Source organism: Desmodus rotundus, chromosome 8 (assembly GCF_022682495.2).
Source record: "Desmodus rotundus isolate HL8 chromosome 8, HLdesRot8A.1, whole genome shotgun sequence".
Lineage (NCBI taxonomy): Eukaryota > Metazoa > Chordata > Mammalia > Chiroptera > Phyllostomidae > Desmodus > Desmodus rotundus.
The window spans coordinates 51,153,959-51,176,865 of record NC_071394.1 but is presented as its reverse complement, the minus strand read 5'-3'; the positions used below and the strand labels follow the sequence as shown (position 1 = coordinate 51,176,865).

At 34.0% G+C, this 22,907-nt stretch overlaps 1 protein-coding gene across 6 annotated transcripts in view; it reads left to right on the top strand.

Annotated features, from left to right (window-relative positions):
• Positions 1 to 22,907, top strand: part of RB1CC1 (RB1 inducible coiled-coil 1) — a 96,505-nt gene that overhangs the window by 64,166 nt on the left and 9,432 nt on the right. For 4 of the 6 annotated variants that reach the window (XM_024578313.3, XM_024578311.3, XM_024578312.3 and 1 more), the window contains 4 exons: positions 5,477 to 5,642; positions 8,057 to 8,165; positions 8,267 to 8,507; positions 21,882 to 21,936. In XM_024578313.3, coding sequence (XP_024434081.2) covers positions 5,477 to 5,642; positions 8,057 to 8,165; positions 8,267 to 8,507; positions 21,882 to 21,936 — 571 coding nt within the window. Of the gene's footprint in view, positions 1 to 5,476; positions 5,643 to 8,056; positions 8,166 to 8,266; positions 8,508 to 19,011; positions 21,830 to 21,881; positions 21,937 to 22,907 lie in introns of those variants that run through there. The other 2 variants (XM_024578314.3, XM_024578315.4) reach the window with 2 other exon arrangements.

Genomic DNA, 22,907 nt, shown 5'->3' with positions numbered 1-22,907 from the left:
TTGCCAGTATAGGTATATTGGAATACAGAGATGCTTGTTCCTTTACCAGTCACCTGTGACTGCTTTTGGCAGAGTTGAGTAGTTGTGACAGAGATCATCTGGCTAACATTTTTGCTAATTACCCATCCCCCTTTCCTCCCCTCCCCAAAACGTTTGTCAACCCCTGGTTTGTACTAATAGATAGAGACAGGGAAGAAATCACTGCATCAGTATCTACATGTCAGGTAGTAGTGACCTTGTTGATTTGCTCCAGTAAAGATGTCATATGTGAAATAGATTTACTCACTACCTGATTAAAATTATGATAATCCATTATATGTTCTTACATGTGTTCTACAGGATACATTAATGAAATAAAAATGTGACCGAAATTTCCTCTCCTAGTCATTTGAAATGAGACAGTATTAGGGATTTTACTTGGTTCTTTCTGTTGTAATAGTCCTCATTCTATGAGTAAGGGGAGCCACAGGGATTCCCCATCAGTTGTTTTTATGTCTGTTTGACTGCAGATTCTGGATATAAGGAGATATCTCTTACCTATGGTGAGGAACCTACTGGGCCCAGACTCCACTTACCACTTATGGTAAATAATCTGGTGGCATTTATACTCCCCTCGGCCAGTGTTCAGGAGTCCCCCCAAATTGGTTAATTACCTTCCCTGAATATATACTCTCCTGGGAAATTGCCATAGGTTTTTTGGTGATGGCTAAAAAAAGACTTACAGTATAAAATTTTGGCATTATAGTTGGTAACTAGCTCAGATCTTGGAATTGAGTGAGGGGTGGTAAGTCCTTTGATGTAAGTTAGCTCTCTGAATGACAGATACCAAGTTTTTAAAGTACACTTTTAATAAGCCTTCATTCGCCCATTCTATTACAGCCTTGATAGCCACTACAGAGATTTTTCTGTATCAAACCTGATTACTGCTCTGGGCTACCTGTAATGGCACCACATCATGTCTCTGGTTAATGGTCAGTAATTGGCCTCTTGTCACTCGAGAATCCTGTTGTTCCCATTAAATTCATTGAATTTCAGTGGTTTTTCTCTCAGTGGTTGCTATCTCTGTCCTGCAGAGCATCACTACACAGCCTTTTGAGGCTGTATTTCTCAAAGACTTGGTGAAGGGAGTATTCTCTGGCACCTCCCAGGGGAAATACAATAATTACCAGTAGGCCTATCACCATCATTCTTTGGATGCTTTCCTATAGACCAAGGGCCAGTGAGTTTGTTCTTTAAAGGGACAGTAAATATGTATGTGCATCTGTTGCCACCCTTTAAATACGTAAAAACCAAAAGTAAGTGGGTTCGATCTTAGGTCTCAGTACCCTTTTACACACTCAAAAATTATTGAGGACCCCTAAGTGATTTTGTTTATATGGATTATCAATATTTTCTATATTGTAAGTTGAAACAAATGTAAAGGATGTTTAGTCATTTAAAAATAATAAACCTACTACATGTTAGCCTAAATAAGACTTTAAGTGAAAACTGTTTTCTAAAATGAAAATGAGAAGAATTACATTGTTTTATATATTTGCAAATTTATGTTTGGCTTAGTGGATTCTCTTATCTGCTTCTGCATCTAATCTATTGTAACATATTCTAATTGAAGTATATGGAAAATTCAGCCTTTCACTTATGGAATTGGAAAGGAATATTTAAATAGCCTTTCAGATAATTGTGGATGCTTTTTTTTTATCTTGATACTAAATCAAAATCTAGCATCTGATAATTAGTTTGTGGAATATGAATCTGTGTTGTTGGATTTTGTGATACTCTTTTTGCTAATTTTCCTTGAACTCTCTTCACTTTGGTTGTTTTACCTGTATATGATTTGTAGCACAATAAGTTGTTCATTTGAAAAACATTGGTTTATTGAGTAATGCAGATATTGCAGATGTTGTTATGTTTTATTAACATAGAAAAATCACATTTTTTAATATACCTATGGATTTTATCAGAAAGATCTTAGGTACTGGGAAGCTCTCAAGCTCCTACTAGCAGATGCGAGTTTTCTTTTTAAAAGGTTACATTTGTCATTGGTAACAAATTTGTCAGTATGTTGAAACACCAGGCTCAGGATCATTTTGAGAAAATGTCTGTCAAAAACCAAAGTCTGAATAACCAAAGGTTGTCATTTTTCAAATAGGAAGTATACCATGGAAAAAGCAGCTAGTTCTACACACAGCCGAAACAATTATGCAAGTACTTTGCCATGAGGCATGCTTTGTAAGTGGCGAAAGTGCTTTATTTATAGTTGTCATTTTTGTCACACAGAATATTTAAAAACAATGTATACTTAATAGTTGGGATTCAATAATATTAATAATTTTACTACATCAAGATATTTAAAGATAAACCTGCCCCCTTTTTCATTTTAAGTACCTTGAAATAAAGGATACGATGACTAAAAGTTTAGTGTTACTGTATTTAATTTATGTGAAGATGGCAGAAGTTATATCATCTATGCAAATATCAATCAATGAGATGTAAAATATAGATCTTAATATAATTGTGAAAATATTTTTGATCTTACTGATTTTCTGAAATTGTTCTAGTTACCCCCAGGGTTATGTGGATCAAATCACATTGGTGTAGAGAATGGTGGCAAACTTTCTGTAAAAGGCCACATTGTAAATATGTTAGGCTCTGTGGGCCACATGGTCTTTGTCTGAGCTACTCAGCTTTACTGTTGTAACCAGAGAGGAGTAAGACGACAATAGAAATGTATGTCTGTATTCCAGCAGAACTTTAATTATACAAATAGGTGGTAACAGGGTGGATCTGGTCTGTAGTCTTTTGATTGCCTACCTGTGGTTTAGAGTATCTCACCTTGGCTTCGTATTTTTGTTTAATGTTGGCCATTGGGTCCAGGTTTCAGGCAATTAACCTAGCAAACAATTAATAGCTGACATTGAAACTAGAACCTGTGGCCATTACATTCATACAAATAATTTTGGCTTGCTTTAGCATTTTGTTTGTTCTTCCTGGTCTAACTCACATTGGATCTATTTCCATATATATTTCTTACATTTCTTCCAAAATAAATGAAAAATCTTGGAGTTGCAATCCCTCCTTTTTTCTTTCTTTCTTTTTTTTTTTTTTTTTTAATTTCCTTGGAACCTGCGATTTGAATGTAGCAAGGGCTCTAGGAGTAATGAAATAGTGGGAGAGGTTATTGAGAAGGATCAACTTGTTGACAAGGCAACTTCAGGAAAGGTGACACTGATCTCAAATAAGGGAGAAGAGGCTGCCGCTGGTAAGGCAGACTTGGTGGGATTTGGAATGACAAGTGGGACATCTCCAAAACTTTGCTTTTAGTCATTTGATCCTAGGCAACTACAGTTGTCATCTGTTCTGCCATGGAATGCTCTTGTCTACCAAAGTTCCATTTTTTACTGGTGTTGAGGTCATTACTGCCTTCAGGTCAAAGCAGATTAGAGAATTCAAGATTCTCCATAAGGGTTTTTTTCCCACCTAGGAATGTATTTGTGTCTATCAGCATTGAGCTTAGAAAACAGAACCTCTTTTAAACATTTCAAGATAAAGGGTTTAATATTGAATTGGGACTTCATGAAATTTGGGAGAGCTAGGTAATGGAAGTGAAGGGTAAGGGAGTTCCTGGAAATCTATAGTTTCAAAGTAATCTGAAGCACCGAAGTTGGTGGATAATTAGGAAACTGCAATAATTTTTAGGAGACTTATATAAATGTCTCCTGAGACACCAATAGAGGTAGTTCACTTAGAAACCCCTTAGGATTCTTAAGTTGCCCACATGTCTGAGCATGAGCCATCTCTGGAGACTGATAAACCCTTTTTCTTTAGCACTACAGATTTTGTGTGGGTATCTTTTGTTGACAGACTTGAACCCCGCCCCCCCAGAATTTACTGGAAAGAGGATTCTGGGTAATGTAGTTCTCAGTTTCTCTTCCATGCAGAGGAAACAATACTTCCTCCTCAAGTCAGGTTTTATTTTGAAAGGTTTTGAAAGGGCAGAAAATCCATTAGGGAAATGAGCAGAGGATATGAATAGATCAAAGAAGAAACACAAATAGCCTATATGTGAATAGCTGTTCGGTCTACTTGAGATTAAGAAAATGCAAAATTAAAATAACTTTCTTATATAACTGGGGAAAATTACATCAATAGTGTAACATTATTTTTGAGAATTTAAAGGAAATGGCTTTCTTATATACCTGTGTACAAAGAAAAAAATGTATAATATATGTATATGGTTTCCATATATTTGGAAATCTGCCTACTTCACTGTTCATAGTCATGCTTCCAAGGAGTAGTGGATGTGGATGTGGATCTGGGGGAATATAGGAAAATTTTAAATTTTAAAATATGGTTCTCAAAACGAGTTTTAAAAACCAATGACAATAATTGTGTACTAGACCCAAATCTAATATAGTCAGTGATAGAAGAAAGTTCAAGCATCAAGACGATCTAGTTTGTATCCAGTGCAGATTTTCTAATTACTAGAAACAGGATATAATGGAACCTTTTGCTATAATGTAATTTATGAATGGTGGCAATAGTATCATCCAGAGATGCTTTATTTCAAGTTCTGTGTATAATAGTATGGAAGTTTCCAACTGATAACAAATGTATCCGCTTTTTTGAGTTCTAATTTCCAGGCTTATTAATACGTGCAAAGGCAGGAATATGTAATTTTCTCCTGTTTTGGAGGGGAGTGCCAGGGAACCTTTACTGATAAAACAAAGTATCATTTAAATTTGAGTAAATGTACATTTAAAACAGTTGACATAGTTGCTCAAATAATTTGGGAATATTTTATGAGAATATACTAGAGGGGTAAGCTCTTTCTTTAATGGGATTAATTATCTACTTGGACAAATGGGTTTTTGAAGTAAAGGATTATATGGTTGAAAGTAGATGGTATTAACTTCTATACCAGAACTTAAAATAATAATTAACTTGTGTTTGTGGTTTTCGCTTTGTCCTCTTTTTCTGGGTTTAGCAAGTTTTGAGGGAAATGAATATGAATTCAGGAATATATAGATTTGCTGTGTGTGAACATTTAAGTTCAGCTGTGGTGAACATTAATTTATTAGCTAACAAAATGAAGCAAAACATTTTCTTTTTTCACCTCTCAGTTGCCATGTATATTGCAGTTGTAGGAATAGTAAAATTGAAATTTGAAGTTGAGCTCTGGAGAGGTGTATTGTTTTTCTATTAAAAACATTACTGTTTTCTAGTAGAAGCAGATATAATTATTTAACCATGTTGGTGTTGGAGAATATATGATCTTTTAAACTTTAATCTTGTGTTTGTTTCCCTTACCTTGGTAGGTAAAAAGAGAGGGTTCATATGTCTTTAACACCCGTTAACTCTACTCTTAGGTTTAAGAAAGATCTATAGCCTTTCTGATGTCAACTAGTTAGGATGTTTGCTCTATATTGGATTACATCTGCAGTTTTGAAAAAATAAATTTAATGCTCTAACTTTCAAGTTCTGCCATTGAATCTGCCAGAGAAGATTCTTCAAGTCTAGTTGCTGAACTTCAAGAGAAGCTTCAGGAAGAAAAAGCTAAGTTTTTAGAACAACTTGAAGAACAAGAGAAAAGAAAGAATGAAGAAATGCAAAATGTTCGAACATCTTTGATCGCTGAACAACAGGTATGTTCTCCTGCCCCCTTTTCATTATTTTAGGCTAAAGAAGGTAAATATAAATTAAGAAATGTAATTTATTTGTGCAGCTGGTGATTTGTTATATCTTAGATGTGATTTTCCTATATTGATCCTGTTTATTAAATATCTTTATGACAAAGGTATTTCTTTTTAAAGGTCTTTATGTCACATGGTCAGGTGTTTCAAAATGAAATAGTCCTGGATTAGAAATTAGGAAATGTGAATTAATGTTTATAGTTTCTTGATTACCTATGTGATCTTAGATACATCTTTTAATTTGAGACTCAGTTGTTTTGCAAAATGAAAGTTTATACTAATATAAGTTCTAAAATTTTATTATTCTAAGTTACATGCTGATCAATACAGATATTTTGTACTTCTTACAATTTTTATTCATGATAGGCTAGTGGTAAATCACAGTTGAATGTTATTGAGTGTTGCTGATTCAGTTATTAATGTTGATCAATGGTGAGTGGTAAAGCTTGTGAGGTAAGCAGGGGCCAGACCGTTAAGGACTATAGGGAGCCTTGTGTTAGGGAGCTTGTACTTCACTTAAGATACTTACAGGAATGGCACAACTGGATTATAGTCAATCAAAATTGCACCCTTGGATGTGAAGAAAGAGTAGGGGACTGCAAGACACAGGCATGTGTAGGAGCAGTTGGTTGTCTGTTGCTGTAATTCAAGCCAGGGATAACATTGACATACCTTTTTTTTTCATCCCAAGAAATACTTTACTGAAACTGATTAACATGTTATAGTTGACATACACATTTAATATAATGTGTTATTTTTCTTTTCTTAAAACGGTAATTTTAAATTGTCTTTTTAGAGTTTAAAAATGTCTATCGGAACAGAAAGAAAATGCAATTCAAAACCCTTAGGAACTTTACATTTTAAGGATTGGGGAAAGAAAGAAGAGCCTGAAACAGGGGAATGAGAGAAATTAACCAGAACCAAGAAGAGACTGGCTTCATGAAGCCAATAAAATTAACTATTCAGAGAGGGAGAGTAGCTAGCAGTTTTAAGTAAGAATTATTGATGACAAGAGGTCATTACTGATGTCTCAGTTTTTTAAAAAATCTAACTTTGTACATAAAATAGATCTTTTTCACTCTCTTGACCTCTTTCTCTCTGCCCCTTTGTGAGCACATATGCAATTTCAGATTTACAAAATTAAGCTGGGGATGAATTAGCTGACAGAAACAAAAAAATATAAAATTGGCAGCTAATTTAAATTTAGATCTTTTCACCTTAAGGTCTCTTAATATTTGTGAAATGAAATTAGGAGAGATGACTTCTAAAGTATCTTCCAATTTCAAATATTTGGGATATTAAGTGGTAATAATTTGATTTATAACTAGTTTATATGAGTGACTTAAGCCGAGTTAGTTCCTATCTTAACCAGTCCTTGTTTTTCATATGCGTATTATAAATTATGTTAACTTTTCTAAAAGTGTATCCCATATTATAGAAATAGCAGTGACTAATATACTGTTATAAATGTTTATTAATTTTCTATACATAATAATATGTAGAATTGGCTTAATACAAACACATACATAATGATAAATATTCTTTTGAGGGATCTTCCTGGATGCTTTCTGGCTAGAAATGATATTTAACTCAATGCTTAATGAATTCACTAATTTTGATCTAAAAATGCCACGTTATTAAATCTCACTTTTTCTAACATTATTGGCATTATTCATTGGTGGAAGGATCATGACTCTTAATTTTGGAAATAGAAGTGGTTGGTGGATGGTTAGAGTCGATTTAGATCATTTCATTATTCATCTGTTGCTCTTAAGTTTCAGGATCTTAATAGAGATACATGACATTTTTGACAATTTATTCATCTTTATAAAATAAACTGTGCAATTAGGTGGGCAGTTCAGTTGGATATACGAGCTTTATAGTAAGAAAGTTTTCCTAAAAGTTGAATAACAACACTAGTTATTATGAAGCAGAGGTGCAGTGGCCATTAAAATATCGAGATGAGAGATTGAGATGGGATAAAGTCATTCTGAAATGTTGTTGTGGCAATCAAGATTTAGCAAAAGACAGGAAAATTCCAGAGGCAGGAAGACTAATAAAAAAATAGGTAGGATATATAATAGCACTTGTTTATTTGTTAATCATTTTATTTCTTTCCCTCAAAGTGTGCTTTTCTTCTGACAGTAAATATATAGACAATAATATCTTAATATGGAACCAGGAAAATACAATCACATTGTATTTACCACAGAATAGCATTTTTATTTAAAAATAAAGACCATTAGTAATTTGTACTTTATTCACATATAAATGTACCATGTAAATATTTGCAGGTTTTTCTTTTTTTTAGCCCTAGTTGCTATATGCATGCAGATTACTTACGTACTTATCATTCTGTGTTCCAGACCAATTTTAACACTGTTCTAACAAGAGAGAAAATGAGAAAAGAAAATATAATTAATGATCTGAGTGATAAGTTGAAAAGTACAATGCAACAGCAAGAGCGAGATAAAGGTTAGTAATGTTTTGTAATACGATATATTTAATTCCTTTTTAAAATTAACAGTCATTTGAAATGTTTTGTAATGATTATTTCAACTTGGGGTACCCTTCAGATTTGATAGAGTCACTATCTGAAGATCGAGCTCGCTTGCTTGAAGAAAAGAAAAAACTTGAAGAAGAACTCAGTAAGTTGCGTGGTAGCAGTTTCGTTCCTTCACCATATGGACCTACGGCTCCAGAACTTAATGAAGCTTGTGCACCTGAACTCCCAGGTGAAACAGAGAGATCAGCCATTGAAACACAAGATGAAGGAAGAGTGGACTCGGCAATGGAGACAAGCATGATGTCTGTACAGTAAGTGCACCTTTCTTCAACTGTCGTAAGTTATATAGGATTTTAAGCTAGTAGTGAACTTCCGTAAGCTAAAAGTTCAGAAGATAGGAAATATATTTAGCACTACTGGTTGTCCATAGCCCATATATCTAGAAGTTTTGCCACTATTTCTGTAAGCTATAAATATAACAGGTATTTCCAGTGTTACTGATTGTGTGTCTTACGAATCACCCTGGCATGTTTTCACAGGCTGCCAGGTAAAGTATCGCTAGAGAAGTGCGAAGCTATTCTTACTTACAGGGACGGTTTAAACTTTGAGTTCCATTACCTAGGGGGGAAAAGGCATTACTACAGTGATGAATATATTCATTTTGGTAAGGGTATATTGTGTGGAAGAAGGCAGAGTAGTTTTTTGAAAAGTAAAAATATATGTAGGTTTCTGTTTAGTTCAAAAGAAGGGAGTAGACACTGGTTAACTTGAAACCTGGAAAGGTATGAGGCTTAAGAATATATGTGAAAAAATACAACAAAAAATATATATTTAAAAAATGCAAAGCATAAACATAGGAAGATACCATGGCATTAGAAAACAAATGACACGAATAAGTACAAATGTATGTGAAAAAGTAAACCAACCTATGTACAAAACCGTTCAGGAAAAAAAAGCATCCAGCTGCATTCTACATAGAAGAAAAGCATATAACTAAAAATTATACAGAACATTTAACATAATGTGATTGACAAAAATATATAAGGCAAATAACAAAAAAATACATAAGCCACCTAACACTAAAGGTTTTAAAAAGGTAAATAGCAACTTTTATATAAAGAAGACACAGTTCACTACAAGCAATTAATTGTTAATTTATAGGTACTTTAAAATGTGACATCAAAAATGGATTAAAACTAAAATGAGAACTTTTGAGTGCCACTGTTAGGATAGGACAATTTTTCATCTCAGGAAACAAGTAAAACATAAATAATATAAAAACAAATGCAGGAGCAGTTAATTGAGTTTGTTAGATTCCACATATGAGTGAAATCATACAGTATTTGTCTTTCTCTGACTGTCTTCTTTCACTTAGACTAATGTCCTCCAAGTCCATCCATACTGTTGCAAAGGGTAAAATTTTTTTTTTTATGGCCAAGTAGAATTCCATTGTGTAAATGTCCCAAAGTTGTCCATAGCCATATACCTAAAAGTTGTGCCACTTTAATTCTTTAAGTAAGCTATAAATATGACAAATATTAAAAACTGAACTAACATGAAAAACAGACATAAACTCATAGATGGAGAACATATGGAAGCTAGTGGTGGGGAAGTTAAGGGGTGGAGGGATTGAGCAAAAAGGAAAAAGGACTCATGCACATGGGCAACACTGTGGTGATTGCTGGGGAAGGGAGTATAAGGGGACTAAATGGTAATGGAAAAATTAATAAAAACTATATAAAAATAAAATAGAAAAAAACAGTTAAGAAAATTAACTACATATCAAATCAACAAAGAAAGTCTCAAAGTTCTAAATATTGATATAATTCAGGCCACCAAATGTAAGCAATAATAATAAAAGTAACAAAATTTGCATTTCTCTGATGATTAGTGATGTTGAGCGTATTTTCAAATGTCTATTGGCCATGTTTATGTCCTCTTTGGAGAATTGTCTATTCAGGTCCTCTACCCAGTTTTTATTTGGATTGTTTGTCTTGTTGGTGTTATTCACCTCACACCTGTCATGAATAAAACAAGTTGTTGCAACAAGCATTGTTGTTGGGATTGCAAATTGGTGCAGCCACTGGGAAAAACAGAATGGAGGTTCCTCAAAAAATTAAAAATAGAACTACCATAGGGCCCAGCAGTTTTACTTCTGGGTATTCTCAGAAATCCAAAACACTATTTTGTAAAGATATGTCCACTCCTTTGTTCCTTGCAGCATTATTTATAATAGCAAAGATAGGATAGCAATAGCAGCCTATGTGCCCATCATTAGATGATTGAGTAAGGGAAATCTGTTACATATATACAATGGAACATAAACTCAGCCATTAAAAAGAATTAAATCTTAACCATTTGGTTCAACATGGATGAACCTAGAGGGTATTATGGTAAGTGAAATAAGTCAGACAGAGAAGGACAAATACCATATGATTTTACTTATATGTGGAAATCTAAAGAACAAAATAAGTGAACAAAAAAACAGAAACAGACTCATGGATATGGAGAACAAACTCATGGTTGCCAGATGGGAGGGGATTTGTGGGGTGAAAAGGGTGGAGGGATTAAAAAGTATAGTTTTTGGTAGTTAATAAATAGTCATTGGATATAAAGTACAATATAGAGAATGTATAATCAATAATACTGTAATAACTACATATGTATGATAACATTATAAATTATTTAAATAATGTCTAACCCTAAGTTGTACACCTGAAACTATTAGAAAATAATGTCAACAGTACCGTATTTTTTTCGGACTATAAGACACACTCCCCCCAAATTTAGGAGGAAAATGGGGGTGCGTCTTGTAATCTGAATGTAGCTTACCTGGCTCGCTACAGGATTTCTGCTTTAAAGGATGTTATTAAATATTTTACCACATTTTTTGCTTCAAAATTGTTTTCCTATTTTCCTCCTCTAAAACCTAGGTGTATCTTATGGTCCGAAAAATATGGTAATTGAAAATAAAAAACAAAAGAACTTAGTAACAAAAACAGGAGTTTATATATCAGGAAGTTTATATGATTCTATATTCATATCCATACATAGGCATTGATAGGAAATTGGAAATTGAGTTACTCAAGACTAAACAAGTGTATCAAAAATGACGATATAGCCTTGTCTGCTGTGGCTCAGTGGATTGAGCTCAGCCTGTAAACCAAAAGGTTGCCGATTCCATTCCTGGTCAGGGAACGTGCCTGGATTGTGGGCCAGGTCCACAGTTGGGTGATAGGCAACCAATTGATGTTTCTTACATCGTTGTTTCCTTTTTCTCTCTCCTTCTCCTCTCTCTAAAATAAATTTTAGAAAATCTTTTTTAAAAATGACAGATATAATGAAGGTGGTACACTGGGAGAAGTATATAACCTCAAGTACATTTATTTTTAAAAAATGAAATTAAAAGTAAATGAGCTATGGTAAACAAAATATGATTAAGTAAAAAAGGTGCCGAAAAGTTTGTGGAATGAGTAGGATTATAACCACAAGTATGGTTTTAAAAACTATAGAGAGTAAAATATGTTTTAATCTCACTTGTGAATTAGATGTGGAAAGTCCTAAAGACAATTTTAGCATATTTAATAACAATGGAATATGAAAATGATGTATTCAGCATGACTCAGTGGAGTATTTTAGGAATATAATAAACATAGTTAAACATCAGAATTCTCTCAGTGTAACTGTATTCATTGATCACATGAGAAGGTTTATATGGTCATCTTAGTAAACATGGAAGTGGCAATTAATAAATATCAGTGCCCATTAATTAAAAATAACATTTTTAAGAAAACCTTGGCAAATTAGGAATAGAGGGGAACTTTCTTAATTTGAGAGACTACATGTGAGAGTGAGAAACTTATAGCAAACATATTTAATGTTGAAATATTTAGAATCATTTTTCATAATTTAGGAAGAATGCAAGAATGCTGTCACCATTACTGTTCAAGACAATAAGTAAACAATAAAAAATAGCAAGTAAAGTCTGAACTGTCATCATTGTGTATAATGTTCTTTGCAAACCACAAAGACCTAACAAATTATTAGAACTAATAAGACTACTTCAGAATGTAAGTCATTGACATCAAAAAAGCAGTTTGTATATTTATTAGCAAAAGCTGATTCAAATATATATAAAAGATTTCAATAAGTAATTAGGAAAATGATTTGTTACCAGTAAATTTAACAAAAATGTACAATACCCTTGTAGAGAAAAATGATAGAATTTTATGAAAGATTAAAGGGCTGAATGTTAAAGATAGATGGAAATACAGTGTTATAAAGATACCATTTTCTCTTCAGTTTTATTCATTTATTTAATCTTTACCCAATTAAAATTGTAACAGGATAAGTTAGGTAAAATCTGTTGGATGCTAAAATTCATACAGAAAAATAAACATGTAAAAATAGTTGATAATATTTTCAAAAATGTTATAGTAAATAGGATTTTATCTTTCTCGTCTTAAACTATAAAGACAGTAATTAATTCAACATATTGTTGGTAAAATCGCAAATAGATTATGAGAATTGGTAGTCTTGAAATAAACCCATGGGTATGTGAAAATTTGTTATTTTCAGTTTGGAAAAAGAAATGGGACACGGGAATAATTTGTTACCCATTGGTGGAGGGTAACACATTTGACATTACATACCAAAAAATATTATAGATATATTAAAATCTCAAAATTAGTTTAACCTGTAGAATTTCTTAAAAGAATATTCTGCATGTGTGGTAGGGAAGTATAAGGAAAGACTACTAAGTGTTGTATCAAAATTTAAAACTTGAGCACAACGAAAGATACCATAGAGCTCAAAAGCTAGGTGGTTAATGTTTAACAAATGAAAAATAAAATTACCAAACATTTAATTAATGCTAATTTTTCACAGTCTTTCAAAAAACTGAATACAGAGAACTTCCCAACATATTTTTTGAGGCTAGTGTTATGATAACAAAATCTAACAAATACATCTCAAGAAAAAAAATAATCTCTCCATCTCTCTCTCTCTAGAACACAAGGAAATTTTTTAACTTGATGGTATGTTTAGTTCTTTGGTTGTGATGGTATTAATGAGTGTATGCATATGTCCGTACTCATCAAGATGCATATATTGAATGTGTGTAGTTTTTTGCATATCAATTATACTTCAGTAGAACTAAAAAAAAAAAAAAAAAAAAATACTAGGGTTAGTAATGCAAACATGGTCCTGTCCTGATTCCTTGTTGCATGTGCTGGGTTCCTACTTATTTCAGCCTAATTTAGAAATCCAGCTTAATTTTCTGTTTGTGTTTCTGAAGTTGTAAAACAAAACTGTTCATTTTAGAAAAATTAAAAACAGGTTAGCACAGTTATCTTTAAATTGATTCTTTAAATGAGCAACATCAAAATTACCATTACATTTTTTAGAAATTAAAATCTTGGGACCCATCTAGTGCTACTGAATCAGAAACTCCACATCAATAAATTTATTTCAACTATGGTAAGAAAATATCTCTTATAACTTTAGATCCAACAGATATTCTCAACAACAACAACAACAACAAAAACTAATAAACTGAATCCATCAATATACAAATGGGATTCTTACTGTGTTTATCTCAGGAATTCGAGTTTGGTTTAACACCTGAAAATCAATTTATATGATATACCGTATCAGTATCAATACATGAAGAGAAAGCATTTGACAAAATACAACAGCCTTTCGTTATATAAACATAACTAGTAATTGAAGAGAACTTCCTGATCCTAATAAAATGCATAGATGAAAACCCACAACTAAGATCATATCCAAAGGTTAAAGATTGGGTGCTTTTTTTCCTAAATCAAGAAAAAGAAGATGGTCCACTCATGCTACTCATCTTCAACATTGCACTTGAAGTTTATGAAGGGTGCTTAGGCAAGAAGAAACTATAGGCATCCAGGTTGTAAAGGCAGAAGTAAAACTATCTCTATTTCATCTATATCTCTCTTATTTAACATAATGTTGTATATAGGCAATTGTAAGGATTCCACTAAAAATCTATTGGAACTGGTAAACTAATTTAGTAAGGTTGCACAATACAAGACCAGTAGATGAAAATCGATTGTCTAGCAACCTATCTAAAAATGAAATTAAGAAAACAGATTCCTTTTATGATACCATCAAAAAGATAATACTTAAACATCAAAGATTAAGTCAGTTCTTTATCACTGCAGATGACAAAACACTGTTAAATTAAAGAAAACCTGCAAAGACAGCTTAATCTTTGATTGGCAAATTTAATCTTAAAGTGGCAGTACTTCCCAAATTGATCTGCAGATTCACCATGATTCCTGTTGAGACGGACCCCCCTTTTTTCTTTTTTTTTTTTTTTTTTTTGCGTAAATGGACAAGCTGATCACAAAAGTCATATGGAAATGCAGGAACCCAAAATAGCCAAAACAATCTTGAAAGCTAAAAGTTAAATTGGAAACAACATGCTCCTTTTTTTTTTTTTTTTTTTAATTTTCAGAGACAGGGGAAGGGATGCAGAAAGAGAAAGAGAGAAATATCATTTGATTTACTCTTGGAGACTCCCAGGCAGGGACCTGGCCCACAACCCAGGCATATGCTCTGACCGGGAATCAAACTGGCGACTTTTCGGTTCACAGGCCAGCACTCAATCCACTGAGCCACACCAGCCAGGGCTGAAAACAACATGCTCTTGTTTCAAAAATTAATACAATGCTAAGACAGTGGTGCTAGCCATACATGTATATCCATCCAGAAATATTCCCTTACATTTATTGTCAGTTGAATCCTCCTTGCATCCTTGCATTATTGTCAAGGGGCCTAAGAAAATTCAATGTGGGAAATACTATAGCCTTTTCAACAAATAGTGCTGTGACAGTTGAACATGCAAGACAATTAACTGGAACTTGTATTCACTGTACAACACAAATTAAATGTAAAAGCTGAAATTATAAAAATCTTATAGGAGTAAATCTTTATGACTTTTTTTTAACTTTTCTCTAAAGATTTTATTTATTTACTTTTTTGAGAGAGGGGAAGGGAGGGAGAAAGAGAGGATGAGAAATAATAAATGTACGACAGATACATTGATTGGTTGCCTCTTGCATGCCCCCAACTGGGAAATCTGGGCCACAACCCAGGCGTGTGCCCTGACTGAGAATCGAACCTGCAACCTTTTGGTTTACAGGCCAGTGCTCAATCCACAGAGCCACAGCCAGAAGTTTAAACTTTTGACATGCTCAAATCTGTCCATTTGTCCTTTAAAAGTTATGAGTTTGAAAATCTTACCATGTTTAATGACTCTGTCATACAATGTGATTGCCTAAATGTTCCTCCAAGTTATTTACATTTCTTTGATGAATATTGATAACATAGCTATAAATATTTTGTTATGCATATTTTGTATTTTAATATATTTTATTACGATATTATAGTTGTCCCATTTTTTTCTCCCCTGTATTCCCCTATGTCCTGTACCCCGCCTTCCACCATCATTCCCCCACCTTAGTTCATGTCCATGGGTCATACATATAAGTTCTTTGGCTTCTCCATTTCCTATACTATTCTTAACCTTGCCCTATTTTGTACCTACCATCTATGGTACATATTCCTTGTTACCTGTTCCCTCATTATCCCCCCTCCCCCTCCCCACTGATAAATTTCCATGTGATCTCTTCTTTGAATCTGTTCCTGTTCTAGTTGTTTGCTTAGTTCGTTTTTTTTTATTGTTTGTTTTTTGTTTGTTTAGGTTTGGTTGATAGTTGTGAGTTTGATGTCATTTTACTGTTTCTATTTTTTTTATCTTCTTTTTCTTAAATAAGTCCCTTTAACATTTCATATAATAATGGCTTGGTGATGATGAACTTCTTTAACTTGACCTTATCTGGGAAGCACTTTCTCGGCCCTTCCATTCTAAATGATAGCTCTGCTGGATAGAGTAATCTTGGATGTAGATCCTTGCCTTTCATGACTGGGAATACTTCTTTCCTGTAAGGTTTCTTTTGAGAGAAATCAGCTGGTAGTCTTATGGGAACTCGTTTGTAGGTAACTGTCTCCTTTTCTCTTGCTGCTTTTAAGATTCTCTCCTTGTCTTTAATCTTGGGTAACTTAATGATGATGTTCCTTGGTGTGTTCCTCTTTGGATTCAACTTCTTTGGGACTCTCTCGGCTTCCTGGGCTTCCTGGAAGTCTATTTCCTTTGCCAGATTGGGGAAGTTCTTCATTATTTGTTCAAATAAGTTTTCCATTTCTTGCTTTTCCTCCTCTTCTTCTGGCACCCCTATGTTTCAGATGTTGGAATGTTTAAAGATGTCCCAGAGGTTCCTAAGCCTATCCTCATTTTTTTGTATTCTTGTTTCTTCATTCTGTTCTGGTTGAATGTTTATTTCCTCCTTCTCCAAAATGTTGATTTGAGTCCTGGTTTCTTTCCCTTCACTGTTGGTTCCCTGTACATTTTCCTTTATTTCAATTTTCATAGCCTTCACTTCTTCCTCTATTTTGAGACCATACTCAACCATTTCTGTGAGCCGTCCTGATTACCAGTGTTTTGAACTGTGCATCTGATAGGTTGGCTGTCTCTTCACTGCTTAGTTGTATTTTTTCTGGAGCTTTGATCTGTTCTTTCATTTGGGCCAAATTTTTTTTGTCTCGGCTCGCCTGTTAGGTAGTAAGGGGCAGAGCCTTATGTATTTGCCAGGGTGGAGCAAGTCACATTGCTACGTTGTGGCAATCTAGGTGGGGGAGGGGTCCAAGAGGGAACAGTGTCACTTGCTCAGCTCTTGGCTGGCTTTGTCCCTTCTCTGCTACCCACAAGCAAATTGGGCCATTCTGGTGCTGATTCCCAGGGTGGGAGAGGTGGTTTTGTGTACATTCTAGGACCTGGTGGTTCTTTCCAACGAACTCTCTTGTGAGGCTGGGAGTTTCTCCTGATGCCTCAACCCCCTACAGGTTTTTTCAGTTAGAGCTTTTAAGGCTTCTTTCCCTGTGCTAGAACCCTGGGTTGGTCAGTCTGTCTCACTCCCCAGCTGTTCTCCCTGGTTTATCTGCACACAAATGTGAGACCACCGGCTCTGCCAGGCAACGCCTCACCCCTCCTACCCACACCCTGTCCTCTTGCCGAGAGAAAGTCCTCTTCACCCTGGCTGCCTATGTCTGCTCCTCCTACTGGTCTGGATGAATGTTTCTTCTTTAGCTCCTTGGTTGTTGGATTTCTTCCATATAGTTAGATTTTCTGGGACTTCTGGTTATTTTTTGTTTTTAAATTTGTTGCTGTCCTTTTTTTGGTTGTGTAAGGAGGCAGGGTGTACTTATGCCTCCACCTTGGCTGGAAGTCCTAATCTTTATGACTTTTCAATAGGCAAAAACACGATTCCTGCCTTTAGTCAAGCTGCTTAAAGTATAATTGGGGAATTAAACCTCCAGAAGAATTTAAAAACCTACATTATAGCTAATACCATGGAAATACAAAGAATTGTAGGAAATGACTATGAACAGTTATACTCCAACACATTGGACAACTGAGGAGAAATGCATAAACTCCAGAAACATGCAACCTTCCAAGACTGAATTATGAAGAAAATCTGAACAGACCAATTACTAGTGAGGAGACTGATCAATAATCAAAAACTTCCCAGCAAAGACAAATCTAGAACCAAATGACTTTATAGGTAAACTTTACTAAACATTTTTAAAGAACTAATACCAAACTTCTGAAATGCTTCCAAAATATAAAAGAGGAAGGAACACTACCAAACTCATTTTATGAGGCCAGCCTTACTCTGATAGCAAAGCCTAATGAAAACACTATAATAACAGAAAATTATAAGCCATTATCCCTGGTGAACATATATGCAGAAATCCTCAACAAAATGTTAGCAAACCAAATTAAATAATACGTTAAAAGGATCATACACCATGATCAATTGGCATTTATTTCAGGGAATCAAGACATTCAACATTCACAAATTAATCAGTATGGTAAATCACATTAACAAAATGAAAGACATCATATAATCATCTCAGTAGATCCAGAAAGAAAGCATGTGGCAAACTTTGGCATCACCGTAGTATACTGGAAATTCTAACCAGATCAATTGGTCAACAAAAGGAAATAAAAGGCAGGTATACTAGAAAGGAAGAAGTGAACTTATCCTTTTGCTGATGTTATTACATTATATTATATAAACCCTTACAACTTTACCAAAAAGTAGTCAGAACTAGTAAATACTTTCAGTAATTTGTAGGATACAAATACTGACTTGTAGAATACAAAATCAGTATACAGAAGTTAGTTGTGTTTCTATTTACTAACAGCACACAATCAGAAAGAGAATTTAAAAAAACGATCCCATTTAGAATGGCATCAAAAAGAGTAAATTACTTAAGAATAAATTTAACTAAGGAGATAAAAGATCTGTGCACTGAAAGCTGTAAGACATTGATGAGAGAAATTGAAGAATACACAAATGAATGGAATGGTATCAGGTGTTCATGAGTTGGAAGAATTAATGTAATTGAAATGTCCATACTACCCAAAGATAGACAGATTTAGTACAATCCCTATGAAAATTTCAATGGCATTTTTTATAGAAGGAGAAAAAAAGCAATACCGAAATTCATATGGAACTGTAAAAGACCCTGAATTGCTGAAATAGTCTTGTGCAAGAACAAAGCTGAAGGCATCACATTCCTGATTTCAAACTATATTATAATGTTGTAGTAATCAAGCAGTATGGTATTGTCATAAGAACAAACACATAGCTCAGTGGAACAGAATAGAGATCCCAGAAGTAAACTCTCACATATGTGCTCAACTATATTTGACAGGGGAGCCAAGGATACTCACTGAAAGAAGAAAATTTCTTCAATCAATGGTGTTGAGAAAATTGGACAGCCACATGTACAAGAATGAATTGGACCCCTATCTTACACCATACATAAAAATCACCTCAAAATGGATTAACGACTGGAACATAATCCCTGAAACCATAAAATTTGCAGAAAATATAAGGGGCAAGCTTTTTGACATTGGTCTTAGTGATTTGGGGGGTGCGGGGTTTACACTGAAAGCAAAGGCAACAAAAACAAAACTAAATTAGTGGGACTACATCAAACCAAAAAGCTCCTGTACAGAAAGTAAAACCACCAACAAAATGGAAAGTCACCCTATGGTATGGGAGAAAATATTTGCAACTCATGCATCTGATAAATTATTAATGTATACATCGAGGTCTGTCCAGAAAGTATCCAGCCATGTAATATGAAAAATGGAGGCATTTATTGAAGAAGTTACAACTTACAAGAAACATTGTACATAGGACAATGACACCTCAGTCTCCTTCAAAGTAGACACCTTGTGATCTCACATGGTTTTCCCTGTGGCCATCAGTTGCCCTGTCATATTTCCCTGAATCTCATCAATGGTCTGAAATCTCTTCTCTTTCTACCTTTGAAAGAGATGTTAGTTTGGGGGAAAAGGCAGAGGTCGCAGGGCATCATATCTGGGTTGTGGAGGGACTGAGTCATCTGGGTGATTGGATGTTTCACGAGAAAACTGCACGAGACATGACGTGTGAACTGGCAGGTTGTCGTAATGAAGCTGCCAGTCACCAGTTTCCCATAGCTGCAGCCTTCTGAATTATCCAAATAGTTTATGTGGAGGAATGTTTAAGCTTAATGCAAAATTTGATGTAGATCCATTGCTCTATTCACTCAGTCATTTTGAATGTGACTGCCACACAGTATACATGCTCACTCAACAGCATCTACTGCCCCCACTGACTAGTACAGTGAAGTTGTCATTGTTCATACGTGCACATTCCAGTCCACTCTCCAGGTTACATCAATGTTGCACAAACCGTTCTCGTTATATTAACAGTGGTTGGACTTTTTCTGGTCAGACCTCATCATATTAATCACCTCAAAACTATTATCAAAAGGCAGGAGGTAATTGAATCAAATCAGAATCATAATATCACCTCACTTCTGTTAGAATGGCTATTATCAAAAAGACAAATGATAACAAATATTGGCAAATTTCTGGGAAAAAAGGGAACCCTAGTAGGAGGAATGTAAATGGTACAACCACTATGGAAAGCAGTATGGAGGTTCCTCAAGGAATTAAAAATAAAATTACTGTTTGATTCACCAATTTCATCTCTGGGTATATGTCCAAAGGAAATGAAGCCATTGTCTCAAGGGATGGAAATCTACGTCAGTGCAGAATTATTCACAATATCCAAGATATGGAAACATACTAAGTGTTGATGAATAGAGTAAGAAAATGGAGAAAATAGCCCTGGCCGGATAGCTTAGTTGGTTAGAGCATTGTCCCAAATACACCAAAGTTGCAGGTTTGATCCCCAGTCAGGGCACATACACAAATCAACCAATTAATGCATAAATAAGTGGAATAACAAATTGATGTCTGTCTCTCTCAAATTAATAAATTTTAAAATGGTGAAAAAATATATATGGGATTACTGTATAAAGAAGGAAATCATTTCTTTTGCAACAATGCGGGTTAACCTGGAGGGTACCATTATGCCAAACAAGTAAGTCAAGCAGAGACAAATACGACATGGTATCCCTGGCACTATGTGGAATTAAAAAAAAAAAAATCAAGGCTCATAGAAACACTAGAAAAGTCATTGCTAGGAGGTGGGGGAATAGGGTGAGGTTGCTTAAAGGGTACAAATTTTCAGTTACAGAATAATGTCTGAGAATCTAATGTACAATAAGGTGACTGTAGAAGATAACACTGTATGTACAAGTGAAAATTGGTAAGAGTAGAATTTCAATGTCATCTCCTCTTTTCCTCCAAAAGGTAAGTGTTAGATGTGTTAAATAACTCAAAGACTTCTTTCACAGTGTGTATACATATCAAATCATCAAGTTGTGCACGTTAAATATCTTACAGTTTTATTTGTCAATTTTGCATCAATAAAAATTAAACAAAAGCCTACACATTTTTTTCTTTTCTAATTAGTTCTTAAATATTTTAATGTGATGGGAAAATTCACATATGGCATATTGAATAGCACATTGTAGCCACTTAGTAATACCTTTGAAGTCTTTATTGAGATTTAATTTTTTTTTTATCCACTGAAATTACGAGTTCTGTAAGCTCATTCAGGTGTAGGGCACTTTGTTTTGTTTTTAGTTTGAATGGTGAAGCCACGCAAGGACTACCAATTTATTCTTAACATGTATTCATCCACACATAGGATGAAGAGGGTTCTTAATCCCTGAAAGAAGAAAAAAAAATACTTGACATTTAAAAGACATTATCCTAGAGAAAGGTATAGGTAAACATTTTGTTTATACATAATTTCAGAAGTTTTATAGGTCTAATAAGTTCAGGACCTCTGGTATCAAGAATGTACACCATTGAAATGTACCCTGACTTAAAAAGAAGGCTTTTTGGGTTGCAGGCCAGGTCCTCAGTAGAGGGTGCGCAAGAGGCAACCATACATTGATGTTTCTCTTCCCTCTTTCTCCCTCCCTTCCCCTCTCTCTAAAAATAAATAAATAAAATCTCTAAAAATAAAAAAATAAAAAGAAGGCTTTTAAAAGTTTAGTACAGTCCCTTAAATTTTAAAGTACTTCGTAGAAATAGTTACATTTCTAAAATCCTTTTGAAGAATTTACAGTGCAGAGTTTTAAGACTTAAACTAAAATAATTTCTTTTCTCTTAGAGAAAATATCCCTATGCTATCTGAAGAAAAACAGAGGATAATGCTGCTAGAACGAGTAAGTAAATTGTTTTCTTTAATTGCAGTATTTAATAGGTTCACTCTGAGGGATGCAGTTAAATAAATTTTATGCTGAAAATCTCTATTTATGTTTATAATTACTTATGGTTATTTTTGTGGTTAATATTTTGAGAAGTGGCTAACAATTGGCAATATTAAGCCTCTTTATTTGTCATATCATTCCAATAAATGAAGTATGTATTAGAGAAAAAGGTTAGTGGTCATAAAATAAATATATGCAGTAATAGTATTTTTCATTAGTTCAGAATTCATTAAAACATTGTAAGTATGAATTTTACATATTTCAAAAACAAAGCATTGAATTGGGCAAAATAGAATATGTGAATGATGAAGAAAAGTTATGTTTTTTATAGAGATTAATGAAATGACAGGAAAAAATTGTCAGTAAGTGGTTTCCTCCCAAATTGCACTATCAGATAATGTCATTTTGATTTAAATTCAGCATACCTTTGTTTATAGACCGCTTCTCGTCCTTTGGGTTTTTAAGATTTTTCAGAAAAAAAAATTTATTTTTCTCTGTACAAGCTTATGAGTCTAGTCAAAATTGTACCACTTTGTGTTCTAGCATGCATTTTTTTTGTTATTAAAAGATTGTATGATCACTTACATTAGAATCAACTGGGATGTATGTATATCCCTCCTTTAAGGCCAGACCTGCTAGCAGAGTCTTTGGGATAGATCTCAGATATTTACTGCATACTTAAATGTTTTACAAGTGATATGATTCTAATGCATATTCAACTTTGAGAATCCTTGGCTTAGGTAAATATGCTCAAAAATTGTTCTTACTATTTTTAAGCTAGTTAATAATTAAAACAGTGGGAAAGGATTGACCAAAACATATATCTCACTAACCTTTCGAACTACAACCGAGCATCCATCTGAAGAAAATTTTGACAATCATTATGTTTAGACTTCAGTGGGTACAAGAATAAACCACATGTCTGG